The sequence below is a fragment of the Stigmatopora argus genome, chromosome 8 (genome assembly GCF_051989625.1).
Source record: "Stigmatopora argus isolate UIUO_Sarg chromosome 8, RoL_Sarg_1.0, whole genome shotgun sequence".
Classification (NCBI taxonomy): domain Eukaryota; kingdom Metazoa; phylum Chordata; class Actinopteri; order Syngnathiformes; family Syngnathidae; genus Stigmatopora; species Stigmatopora argus.
In genome coordinates, this window is record NC_135394.1 from 17,438,539 (window position 1) to 17,451,743 (window position 13,205).

A 13,205-nucleotide genomic window follows, 5' to 3' on the forward strand; every position below is an offset into this window, starting at 1 on the left:
TCAATTGGTAAATTTATTTTTTATATATATTTAAAAATATAAAAATAATTAAAAATATATATTATCGACTAGTAAAATCTGGTCCTATTGTTTGGAAACAATTTTTTAGCCCCTCCAAGACTGATTTCCTCTCTCTTTCCCGCCGACGAGCTGGACTTCCTGTCTAACCTGCTCCACTTCCTCTTTAGTTCCCGCCACCAAGCTGACGGCGGTGGCGCGCCCGCAGGCGGGACCGTGCCACTGCAAGTACGACTTGATGGTTTTCTTCGAGATCTGCGAGCTGGAAGCTAACGGAGAGTGAGTTCCTTTTACTTTGAGCTGCCCTTCAAAATAAGAAGGAAATGACCGTATACCTTTTTGTTTTGTTGTTTTTAGCTACATTCCCGCCGTGGTGGACCACAGGGGTGGGATGCCGTGTCACGGCACCTTCTTGCTGCATCAGGTTTGGCGGATTATCTAATATTATGCTCATTTTTGGAGAGAAAATTATGATTTATGAGACAGAAAATGGGGCATTTTTATTGAAATACTTTGATTTTTATGGGAACATTTCTACTATTTTTAAACCTTTTTGTTTTTTAACTGACAAATTAGTCATTTCATTGATCATACAATGTTTTATAGCAATTTTCCTGAGATTAAAAAAAAGCATATTTCTTGAAATAATATGAATTTTTATGAATATTTAACTTTTTGGCTAGTATTTTTCTTTTTTTGCGTGCATTTTGCCTGTCAAAACAAATATTTTAAATTTTTTGACATACTATTAATTTTATATTAATATTTAACTTAATATAACGCAATTATTTAACTTTTTATTTTACCAACAAAGTTTGAATGCTATGCTAGGCATTGAAAGAAAGTTTTATTCTCATAATAAAGTATTTATTAATGTTATTTTAAAACATCTTTTAAGGCATTAAGGATGAATGAATGACAAGTTTGACAAAATATAATTCAATAAAAAATACAATTCTATTATTAAAAAAACGAACTATTTCTAATCAAATATTTGGAGAAAAATATTTCAATACATGTACATATATATTTAAATTAAATTATTTTTTTTCCACCGCAGGGCCTCCAGAGAAGAATCACCATGACCATCGTGCACGAATCGGGCGGCGACATCGAATGGCGAGACGTCCGCGAGCTGGTCGTGGGTACGTTGGCGCCGTCGTCCCGTTTGCAATCAAGCCACGGGGGCGCTCACCGTCCGTCTTATGCCCCTCCCCCCCATTAGGGCGACTTCGCAACACCCCCGAATGGGACGAAAGCGCGGTGGACCCCAACATTCTGTCCCTCAACATTTTGTCCGCCGGCTACGTCAGGCCCTTGCACGACGACAGGTACTTGACCAGTATAATAGAATATTACTATAATAATCTATATATTTATTTTTCTATATTTGTAAATACAGTCTTCCCTCGATTATTGCATTTTTTTCTGCTATTAATGATTACAAGCAGCTTATCTAGAACCAAAAGACAATTTTTGCGCAATAAAAAAAAATCTCTTTCGAAAAATGGGTGTTTAACAAATAAAAGATTGAGTTTACATACATCCGACAGCCGTTTCTGGCCACCATAAAAAAATTCAACTCTCTACGTTGCACGATTTGGACAAACTTAGCGAGAGTATCTTAACATACACACACACACACATAAATCACATTTTTTAGTTCTTTTTAAAGTTATAGAAATGTAAAAATTCATGTTAAAACTTGTTAGCGGAAGCCACTCGTGCTACTAGGACTCAACACAGAAGGAAAGTTTAAAAAAGTAATAATAGGGGTGACCCTGATTTGCGATTTTTCGATTATCGCGGCCATATCGGGTCTACATTAATCGCGATATTCGAGGGATTACTGTACTTCTATATTAGTCCATTTGCGTATGCTATCATGTGTCATGCTCTCATTTTTATTTATTTATTTTTCATGTTGATTTTTTTATGTACATTAGAAGGCAGAATGTTAAACAATAGTTTGAAAAAACATGATTTAATGTGACAAGAACATAAGAATATTTTTTTGTTGACATCTCACGCAGCATGCATGCATAAAAAACATTTCATCGCCGCATTAATATTATTGTTAGCATGATTTACTACTATTTGCTAACATTTCAGTTAAAGTCATTTTAAGTTTTTTTTCGGTTACACCCGCAGTCTAGCATTGTGAATTTTGCACATAATTTTGAACACTTTTGTCTGCAAATATAAAGTTTTCCCACCATATTGAATCATAAAATATAAGCTAATTTTGAACACTTTTGTCTGCAAATATAAAGTTTTCCCACCATATTGAATCATAAAATATAAGCTAATTTTGAATGGCTTCTAACATTTCTCTCCTTCCCGTCCTCTAATGTTGTTTTTTGTTTGTTTTTTTGTCCCCATCAATTTGCTTTTTACAGACAATTTCTTGATTCGGACATGCCTAGGTATATTCCCCTTTTTTAACCTACGTACGGCGAACCCCCGTTTATCCGCTTGCGATACGCTACAAACGTACGAGGTTTGAAATTGGCATAGGACGGACGCAAAGATACGGCGGGCGGGGGTTCGCCGTCTTGTATTTTCCGCTTCATCTTTCCCAAGTCATTTTTTCACCAGTGTCGCTGTCCATCTTCATTCTTTGATTGGCCCGCGTCTGCATGGAGGGTCGGCGTTGCTTTGCTTCGATTTAGCGCACCCACGCAAGAAGATTTTTTATTTTATTTATTTATTTATTGGGATATATTTACAGTCGTACCGCTACTTACGAAATTAATTGGTTTTTCCGTAACTTGAAAATTTTGTAAGTAGAGGTGTACTTTATATGTAAATTCTCTAATTGGTTCCACAGTCCTCACAAAACTACCAACTAGAGCAAGGGTGTCAGACGTCAACTTGATTTCACGTGGGCCGGACCATTTTAGATATAATATTTAGATTTTTTTTTATAAATGGATTAAAAGAACTGGATTAAAAGCCCTGAAGATTCCGTTTTTTATAGATCTAAAACAATGTTTATTTTAGCTTTTTTAAATATATTTTTAGATTTTACAAAATGATTTTTGAACTAAAAACTGAAAAAATGGATTAAAAAATGACAATTATTGATTTAAAAGGGGAAAAAAATCAGGAAATGTAATATACATCTATACTCTTCATTTTAATTTGATCCTAAAACAGAAAGTGGGCACTCATCATTTACTTTCCCGGGACACAAAATGATGCGGCGGGCCAGATTTGGCCCCCGGGGCCGCCTCTTTGACACATTTGAAATAGACCCTTTTTAATCACTTCATAAGGGGAATTCAAAATACAATAATGGATAAGGAAATACATTTACTTTTAGGGGGATTTCGTTACTTGGATTTTTTTCGTATCTTGAGTCACTCATTTGCATATCAAAAAAGTTCGTAACCTGAAACTTTCGTACCTACAGGCATTCGTAAGTAGGGTATGACTGTATACATGTGTGTATGCATACACATATATATATATTTTTTATTTATTTATTTAATTTATATATATATATATTATTTATTTATATGCACATATACATCATTTTTTTTTAATTTTAATTTATATATATATAATTTATTTTTTATTTATTTTTTAATTTTTTATTTTTTTATTATTATTATTATTATTTTTTAACAATATTTTTTGGGTGAGCGCAAAAAGTGGGGCGGAGCATCTGCCGTCTCTTTTACCTGTTCCTCTCCTCTGTCATCCCTTCTCCTCGACAGCATCTCCCGTCGGGGACTGGATCCGAGGTATTGATCCTCTCCCTTCATCATGCTCACTTCCTGTTCAGTCCTTTCAAAATAAAAGGCTGAGATTTCTCCTCCAGATACTTTTAATCATTGACTCCCATCTCAAACCTCTTTTCCCATCCTCTCCATTTCTCTGCACCATTCCTCAATTCTTCTTCTTCTTCTTCTTCTCGGATTGATTGACGCGATTGGTCGCCCCACAGGACCTTCTACCGCTTCGAAGCGGCGTGGGACAGCTCCATGCACAACTCGCTGCTCCTCAACAGGGTCACGCCGTACGGAGAGAAGATTTACATGACGCTCTCGGCTTACTTGGAGGTAAGTCGAAATATTTATTTAGCAAAAAAAAAACCACACTAAAACTCAATATATGCTGTTTTCAAATTTTATTTTGGGATGTCAATCAATGCCACTCGATTCACGCTCAGCCGTGTGTGTCCTACGGGTGACTGGCAACCAATTTAGGGTGTCGTCTGCCGGCTCCGGCACCCCGCGTCCCTCACCAGGATAATTAAATTGAATTAAATTCTTTGATTGTCATTATACAAGTAGAATGAGATTTAAAGCTTCCCCACCAAGTGCACAAATAACAATAACAAAAAAACAGACAAATGAATAATCAATAAATAATAACAATGAATAATAAATAAATAAATAATAAATACATCTGTAATAAAAAACTGAAATAAGTAGGAAAGTGCACAAAAAACAACAAAAAGACAAATAAATAAACAATAAATCTTAATGAATAATAAAGAAATAACCAGTAATAAATAATAAATAAATATGTAGTCAAAAACTGAAATAAGTAGGAGTGCACAACAAAAAGAAAAAGAAAACAATAAGTAACAACTATAAATAAATAATCAACAAATAAGTCATAAATGATAAGTAGCCAACAACATAAATAAGCATAGAAGTGCACAAATAACAAACATAGAGATGTAAATAATAATAAATAATAAGAACAAATAATAATAAATAAGTGGTGATGAAGATTAATGAATGGAAAAAAATACAGTAATCCCTCGAATATCGCGGTTAATGTGGACCAGACATGGCCGCGATAATTGAAAAACCGCAAAGTAGGGTCAGCCCTATTATAGCTTTTTTTTTTCTTTTCTTTGGTCATTTGTCTCCTTGTGTCCTGCGATTGGCTGAATTTTTTTCATCTATTTCAGATGGAGAAATGTACGCAGCCGGCAACGGTGACCAAAGATGTTTGCATGGTGTTCTACTCGCGCGACGCCAAGCTGTCCGCCTCGCGTTCCATCCGCAATCTTTTCGGCACGGGAAGCCTGAGAGCGGCGGATGGGTGAGTTTTACCCCTCACCCACCCAAAAACATCCCCCCAAAAATCACATGCCCTTTGACCTTCTCACCATTTTTAGGCCCACCCTCCCAAAAACAATATTCCCACTAAAACAAGCCAAATATCGAGAGCTATCGTGGCTAAATTCACGTCTCTCACATTCACCCCCCCAAAAAAACATTTCTTACTTTTCAAGAGACGATTTCACCCCCCCCAAAAAAAACACCCTTTTTTTAAACCCCCCAAAATTTCGAAAATCATCCAAAAACAAAATCACCCCCCCCGAGTCCAGAAAACCTTCAACTCGAGCTGGGTGCTAAAACGCTAATGATAATTATCGTGAAATAATTTTTGTCACTGATAACATTAAAAACTTTCAATAATTTTAATGTGTAATTGTAATTACACCACCCGACCACCACAGCGAAGGGGGCGCTGTTGCAAGATGAACGCTATTTCCAGACCAACGCTCAGGAGAAGAAGAGAATGACGAGGAAACACATTTTAAAATGTTAGCAATAGAGGCTAACAGAGCATGAACGCAATAACAAGTTTTAGTCATTTTGTCTTATCTTTGTCTTCAACCAAAAAGCAAACTCAACTGTCCAAAAACGTCATCTTTTTTTGCTCCTCCCCCTCGCTCGTTTCCCTCCAAGAAACCGCGTGACGGGCGTGTACGAGGCCAGCCTGTGCAAGCTGGCCGACGCGGGGAGCCCCGGCATGCAGCGGCGCCGGCGCCGCGTGCTGGACACCTCGGTGGCGTACGTCCGCGGCGAAGAGAACCTGGCCGGCTGGAGGCCTCGTAGCGACAGCCTCATCCTGGAACACCAATGGGAGCTGGAGAAGCTCAGCTTGCTTCAGGACGTGAGAAAACCGAGCGCCAAATGACCGGCGAAGGCGAACCTGACCTCGTCTTCCCCCCCAGGTGGAGAAGACCAAACATTTCCTGCTCCTGCGGGAGAAGCTGGAGTCCACCTCGGCGCCGACGGGTCGGGGCGCTCGACTCCCACCCGACGAGGAACCCGGAGAGCCCGCCCCGTCCGACGTGACCACCGAGCGTCAGCGCGAACTGGCCGCCAAGTGTTTGCGTCTGCTCACGCACTCCTTCGACAGAGACCACGCCCCCCTGTGCGTCAGCGCCAGCGAGAGCAAGGTCGTACTTCCTGTTAACTACGCGGGAACTTCCTGTATATATTTAAATATATATATATATATATATTAAAGTTAACGTTTGCGCAGATCTCCGAGATGTCCGTCACCACGTTGAGAGACTCCGCCTCCGTCTCCGCCCTTAACACCATCGCCCCCTCGTCCACTTGCCCTTCCCTGGTGGAGGGTTGCTATAGCAACGCCGATCTCAGGTGAGCTTCCCGTTTTCGTGCTTGTGTGAAAATTCCATTCGTTTTCTTTTAGATTGGCGTATTTTTCGGACTATAAATCGCTAAAAATGCTAAATGAAAGGGGTTGGGAGAAAAAAATAAGTTACACTAGTTCACCGGTGTCAAAGTGGCGGCCCGGGGGCCAAATCTGGCCCGCCGCATCATTTTGTGTGGCTCGGGAAAGTCAATCATGAGTGATGACTTTCTGTTTTAGGATCAAATTAAAATGAAGAGTATTGATGTATATTAAATTTCCTGATTTTCCCCCTTTTAAATCAATCATTGTTATTTTTTAATACATTTTTTCTGTGTTTTTAGTTCAAAAATCATTTTGTAAAATCTAAAAATATTTTTAAAAAGCTAAAATAAACATTGTTTTAGATCTATAAAAAAACCTGAATATTCAGGGCTTTTAATCCAGTTCTTTTAATCCATTTATAAAAATAATCTAAATATTATATCTAAAATGGTCTGGCCCACATGAAATCGAGTTGACGTTAACGCGGCCCGCGAACCACCCCGAGTCTGACACCCCTGGTATAGATTTATATTAAATTTCCTGATTTTCCCCCTTTTAAATCAATAATTGTCATTTTTTAATCCATTTTTTCTGTTTTTTAGTTCAAAACTCATTTTGTAAAATCTAAAAATATTTTAAAAAAAAGCTAAAATAAACATTGTTTTAAATCTATAAAAAACGGAATATTCAGGGCTTTTTATCCAGTTTTTTAATCCATTTATACAAAAAAATCTAAATATTATGTCTAAAATGGTCAGGCCCACATCAAATCGAGTTGACGTTAATGCGGCCCACGAACCAACCCGAGTCTGACACCCCTGCACTAGGTCGCATTTTTTTCTGGGAATATATTTGTTAAAAAGCAGAACAAAGCGTCATCTTGAAAGGTATTTGAAATAGAAACATAAAATAAGAATAGAAGCTGAATAGAATTCTTTACTGAAAAAAGGCTCTTTTCTTTTGCCCGCAGACCTCCCGCTCCTCGCTCCCGCGCCGTCAGCCCGACCCCCGAAGCGGCGGCGGTGGCGGCGGACGGCGACGGCAAGAAGTGCGCCGGCGCCGCCTCGGAAAGCAAACCACGCATACGTCGATTCGTCCCCGACATCCAGGAGATCCGAGTCAGGTAAGGCCATCAACAAAAGCGACAATGTTCCAATACGTTTGACGGCACTGATGTCATAATTAGCACATGATGATGATGACGACAATTGAATTTGACATTTTGCTCAATTTTCAAGATTTTTCATGATAAATTTCAAACTTCAACACATGAATTTTTCCATTTTGAAATTTGTCTCGTTTTCATGTGGTAAGTTTCACGTGATAATGTGATAAATTTGACGTTAACAAATGATAATGTTGACAATTGAGCGTGAATGAGACATTTAGCTAAATTTCAGTTTCAAATTCAGATTTTTCATGACAAATTTCAAACTTCAACACATTAATTTTTGGGTTTTGAAATTTGTCTCGTTTTCATGTGGTAAGTTTCACATGATAATGTGATAAATTAAACTTTACCCCATGATAATGTTGACAATCTAGCATGAATTTGACGTTTTGCTAAATTTCAGTTTCAAGTTCAGATTTTTTATGATAAATTTCGAACTTCAACACATCAATTTTTCGGTTTTGAAATTTGTCTCGTTTTCATGTGGTAAGTTTCGCGTGCTAATGTGATAAATTAGACTTTACCAGACGATAATGTTGACAATTTAGCATGAATTTGACATTTTGCTAAATTTGACAGTTTCAAGTTCCGATTTTTCATGATAAATTTCGAACTAAAACACATTCATTTTTTTATTTTGAAATTTGTCGCATGGTTTCACGTCATAATGTGATAAATTTGACGTCACCAGATGATAATGTTGACAATTTAGCATGAATTTGACGTTTTGCTAAAATTCACACAATCGTGTGATCGCTTTAAAGATTCTTTGATGATACGTTTTAAAATTAAACACATTCATTTTTCTGTTTTGAAATTTGAAATCCTAATATCTTTTGACTTTTGAAAGTTTTTTTGAAATCAGGGGTCATAAAATTGGGGTCCTAAATTCAATGTTTGCATTTAATTAGCTTCAAGCTTTTTAAGTGCAACGTTTACATCTCATTTAATGACTTGTTATTTAAAAATAGTGTACTGTATACTAACTACTGTATTTTAATGTCAGTCAAGACATTCAAATTGCAGCCAATCTAAATGTTTTCCTACCGAAGACGTGCTAACAGCTAACTGCTAACTTCCCGGCAGCCCCATCGTGTCCAAAAAGGGTTACCTCCACTTCCTGGAACCGCACACCAACGGTTGGGTGAAGCGCTACGTGGCGGTACGCCGGCCGTACGTCTACATCTACAACACGGAGCGTGACGGCGTGGAACGCGCCATCCTCAACCTGTCCGCCGCGCAAGTGGAGTACAGCGAGGACCAGCAGGCCATGCTCAAGGTGACCGCCGTTTCGCAAATTATTTTCGCTTGTGGCGCCCCCTTCAGGAACAATCCAACCTTTTGCCCCCCAAAATAGTATTTTTCGATCAAATCAAACATAGTATCCTTGTTAAAATTCAAGAAAAAAGCTTAGGACAGCAATAAAGCTAGCTTTATGAACATAGCCAACATTTAGCATTGTTGTGTGAAACAAAAAATAACTTAAGAGTGCATCTATTTTTCTATCGGTGCCGCTTTGTGTGATGCTAACGGTGTTAGCAAGCACCGTTAGCTAAACGGTACATGATTTTTGCAAATGTTTGGCATGTTTTTGCTGAAAAAATAACTTAAATTGCATCCAATTATTTTTGGTATGCTGCTTTGTGTGATGCTAACTGTGCTAGCGAGCACCGTTAGCTAAATGGCACACGATTTTTGCAAATATTTGGCATGTTTTTGCTGAAAAAAAAAAACTTAAATTGCATCCAATAATTTTTGGTATGCTGCTTTATGTGATGCTAATGGTGCTAGCGACACCGTTAGCTAAACGGCACATGATTTTTGCAAATATTCGCCATGTTTTTCCTAAAAAAAAAACCCTCCAAAGATTGTATCCTTGTTAAATTTCAATAAAAGTATAGAAATGCAATAAAGCTAGCTTTATGAACATAGCCAACATTTAGCATTGTTGTCTAAAAAACAGAAACAGACTTTAAGTGCATCATTTTTTTAGTATGCCACTTTATGATGCTAACAGTGCTCACTATTTTATTTACCACAATAAACCAGCTAGCACCGTTAGCATCTACTTAAGCTAACTTAAGCTAAGTTAACTCACTATGTATCTGCCTTTCTTCTGTGGATAGTTCTTAGTTTCTTTCTTTCTTCTTTGGTGCCAACTTTGACTGTGAGTGCGCCACTGCCACCCACTGTATAAACGTGGTACTACACTTTATTCTAAAACAAACAAACAAAACATTTCTCATGTCACAACCACCCCCGTTATTTGAGAAGCACTGCCCTAGCGATTAGCGACAGACGCTTAACCGGCTCTCCTCTGCGCTTAGACGCCCAACACGTTCGCGGTGGTGACGGAGCACCGCGGTATTTTGCTTCAGGCCACGAGCGACAAGGACATGCACGATTGGTTGTACGCCTTCAATCCTCTCCTGGCGGGAACCATCAGGTTAGCATGGGACGAAAAGGAAAAATGGCGCTAGCTAACATGCTAACATGCTAAAAAATGCTAACTTTTTTGTTTTTTGTTTTGTTTTCCAGATCCAAGTTGTCCAGAAGACGGGTAGGTCCGATGAGGATGTGACGGGAAAGACTTGAGATGTAAATAGTAGAGCCTCCCTTTTCACCGCCGCTGTCGTCGCCGCCGCCGCCGCCATTTTCCCAGCGCTCCCCGGCGCCCCCTGGTGTCGGGACTTTCTCGAAGCAGCCCGCTAATCACATTCCACGTGTGCGGTGATGTCATGTAGTCGTGTCAAGTGCGCATCCGGCCCGATATTCACATACGGTACATATCTGTGCGTGCAAATATGCAAAAGTATTGGGACAGGACAGGAATATGAATATTTCAGTTCGGGAAAAAATTCGTGGGAAAAATGAGGAAATTCGGAAATCGTCCAAACGGGAGCGACAAAAATGAGGGGAAATTGGTGGACAAGTATTTGGACACAATGGGTGTTTGGACAAAAGTATCGGGACACCAAGGAAGCTCAATCAATCAGCTACGTACTATGTTTTTAAGAGGGTGTGTCCAAATACTTTTGTCTCTTTATATGGCAAAAAAAAAATGCATATTTTGAAAACATGTCTTTGTCACACGCTGCCTCCGTGTTTGCACAAAAAAACACAAGGACGCCACCGTCACGCGCACATTTCGAAACATTCCACTTCCAGCTGGCTTTTATTTTCGTAGTATTTCTTCCCATTTGCATGTTATTTATTCATGGACAAAAACGTGTATTTGTAAAGCGGTGCAATTTCTGCACGCGGCACTTTCTAAGGCGCTTTTTCTCTTCTTTTAAACACGTGACCTCACTTTGACTTGAAGTTTTTTTTTTCCTACGCCCCTTGAAGTGGTCAAGCCAGGAGAAATTTAGAAGAGTTTCTTTTTTCCTACGCCCCCTGAAGTGGTAGTATCCGAGTACTTTCTATCATATGGATGACATGTAGTGCCTCACGGTTGCATTCTCTTGGACAACCTTCACGCTGCTATTTATTTATGTATGTATTTATTTATTTATTTATTTGTGTTTATTCTCGTTAAGAATGAACGTGTTTCACTTCTGTTATTTTTTTTACAGACATTCTATTTTCATTTTTCACTTCTCCGATGACGTGAGCGCGCATCAAGTCAGCCAACTTGAGTGTGAGCTCACAAAAAAAATGGACATTCATTCATTTTCTGAACCGCTTATCCTCACAAGGGTCGCGGGGGGTGCTGGAGCCTATCCTAGCTTACTATGGGCACCAGGTAGGGGACAAACAAACAACCAATCATATCATACCTAGGGGCTATTTAGAGGGCTAAATTAGCTTAGCATTCATGTTTTTGGGGACGTGGGAGGAAACCGGAGCACCGGGAAAAAAACCCATGCAAGCCCGGGGAGAACATGCAAACAACCACACAGTGAGGACCCACCTGGGAATCGAACCCACGACCCCAGAACTGTGAGGCACACGTGCAAACCACTCGATCACCGGGCTGCCACTTAAATTGTGATTTATTCATTCATTTTCTGAACCGCTTCTCTTCACAAGGGTCGCGTGGGGTGCCGGAGCCTATCCCTTCTAACTACAGGCTCCACCCTGAATTGGCGATCAGCCAATCAGAGGGCACAACTCGATGAATAACCAATCTCTCATAGCTAGGGACAGTTTAGCATACAATTAGCTTAGCCACCTTGTTTTTTTGGAATGTGGGAGGAAACTGGAGTACCTGGAGAAAACCCACGTAAGCCCGTGGTGGTTAACAAACAAACTCCACACAGAGGGGACCCACCTGGGATCGAACCCACGACCCCAGAACCGTGAGGCCGACACGCTAACCACTCACCCGCTCTGTTTTAACACGATTTTTTTTTTTACCCGTAATTTCGCCACGATTAATTTCACTTTCTACCATTTATCCGGCAGATTTGAACGCATTTAATTATCTACATGTCCAATCATATGCGACACATTCCCATTTTGAAGACGCAATTTTCCCTAGCAACACAAAGGCGACCAATCCCATCCTCGTTTCATCCAACCAAATCACAGCACTGAATGTAGAAAACCCACATTTGGTCGCTACGACAACGACGCAAGTGCTTACGTGTGCGCCAACGTTGTTGTTTATGACAGCCGTCATACTTCTTTTTTATTTATTTTATCGCCGTCTGCTTTGAATGGAAAATGGCAATTTTTTTGTGCTTCCACTTTTCTTTCTTGGAGAAAAAAACAAAACAAAAACAAGACGTCGCATTGTATATATAATAAATACGATTGCTGTGAACGGTGTGTATCATATCATCGGGCAACTGTAAAAAGTTCCGTGTGTCTTTTTTTCGAGTGTAAAGCGTCCAAATGTTTGTTTGTTTGTGTGTGTGTGTGTGAGTGTGTGTTTGCACTGGAACACGTCATTTACGGAATTAAAATAAAAGTTACAATGATGCAACATCATCGCGTGAGATTTGAAGTTTATCTTTTTTTTTTTCTTAAAGCATTCTTATGTTGAGTTCAGTTGTATTTAACTTTAACATGCATTATTGAAGTGAGTCAAGATTCAACATACAGGTACGTACTACTACACTTTTGTCTACTTTGCTACTGTAGTTTTAGTGTATACCTATTTTTTTTAGGCTTGAAAGATGTCATATTATTGTGCGGCTCAGTTGGACTGTAATAAAAATAAAAATAAAATTTCTCTTAAAGATTAAGTACTACAATAATCTGATTTATTTTTAATTTGAATGATTTTTATTGATTTTTATTTAGATAAAAATGAACATCATACTACTTAGTCCCTTTACTGTTTTCCTCTAAGATGAATACATATTGAATAAATATCATTGTATTCATTTGGAAATGTATTATTAATATTGTTATAACAACTGATTATTTTTTATATGACCAGAAAACTTGACTTGCTCTATAAAAGGTTTAAGGTTGACTCTTAAATAGCACTCCACTAACAATATGAAATGAAACTATAAAATTACTACTATACTAATACTCATTTCAATTGCAGAATTCCTTCATTTCAATTTTTATCAACATATCTGGCAACGTTCACGGCAGAATT

The 13,205-nt window shown here is 38.7% G+C and overlaps 1 protein-coding gene across 10 annotated transcripts in view; it reads left to right on the forward strand.

Moving 5' to 3' along the window:
• The window catches only part of LOC144078555 (kinesin-like protein KIF1A), a 39,367-nt gene extending 26,784 nt beyond the window's left edge, over window positions 1-12,583 (forward strand). For 4 of the 10 annotated variants that reach the window (XM_077606704.1, XM_077606709.1, XM_077606708.1 and 1 more), the window contains 14 exons: window positions 189-297; window positions 376-442; window positions 1,079-1,163; window positions 1,244-1,349; window positions 2,418-2,444; window positions 3,971-4,085; window positions 4,949-5,082; window positions 5,736-5,943; window positions 6,005-6,232; window positions 6,319-6,440; window positions 7,448-7,600; window positions 8,735-8,927; window positions 9,976-10,094; window positions 10,187-12,583. In XM_077606704.1, the coding sequence (XP_077462830.1) occupies window positions 189-297; window positions 376-442; window positions 1,079-1,163; window positions 1,244-1,349; window positions 2,418-2,444; window positions 3,971-4,085; window positions 4,949-5,082; window positions 5,736-5,943; window positions 6,005-6,232; window positions 6,319-6,440; window positions 7,448-7,600; window positions 8,735-8,927; window positions 9,976-10,094; window positions 10,187-10,229 (1,709 nt within the window). In that variant the 3' untranslated portion in view covers window positions 10,230-12,583. Of the gene's footprint in view, window positions 1-188; window positions 298-375; window positions 443-1,078; window positions 1,164-1,243; window positions 1,350-2,417; window positions 2,445-3,740; window positions 3,768-3,970; window positions 4,086-4,948; window positions 5,083-5,735; window positions 5,944-6,004; window positions 6,233-6,318; window positions 6,441-7,447; window positions 7,601-8,734; window positions 8,928-9,975; window positions 10,095-10,186 lie in introns of all 10 variants that reach the window. The other 6 variants (XM_077606707.1, XM_077606710.1, XM_077606714.1 and 3 more) reach the window with 2 other exon arrangements.
• Window positions 12,584-13,205: the final 622 nt, after the last annotated feature.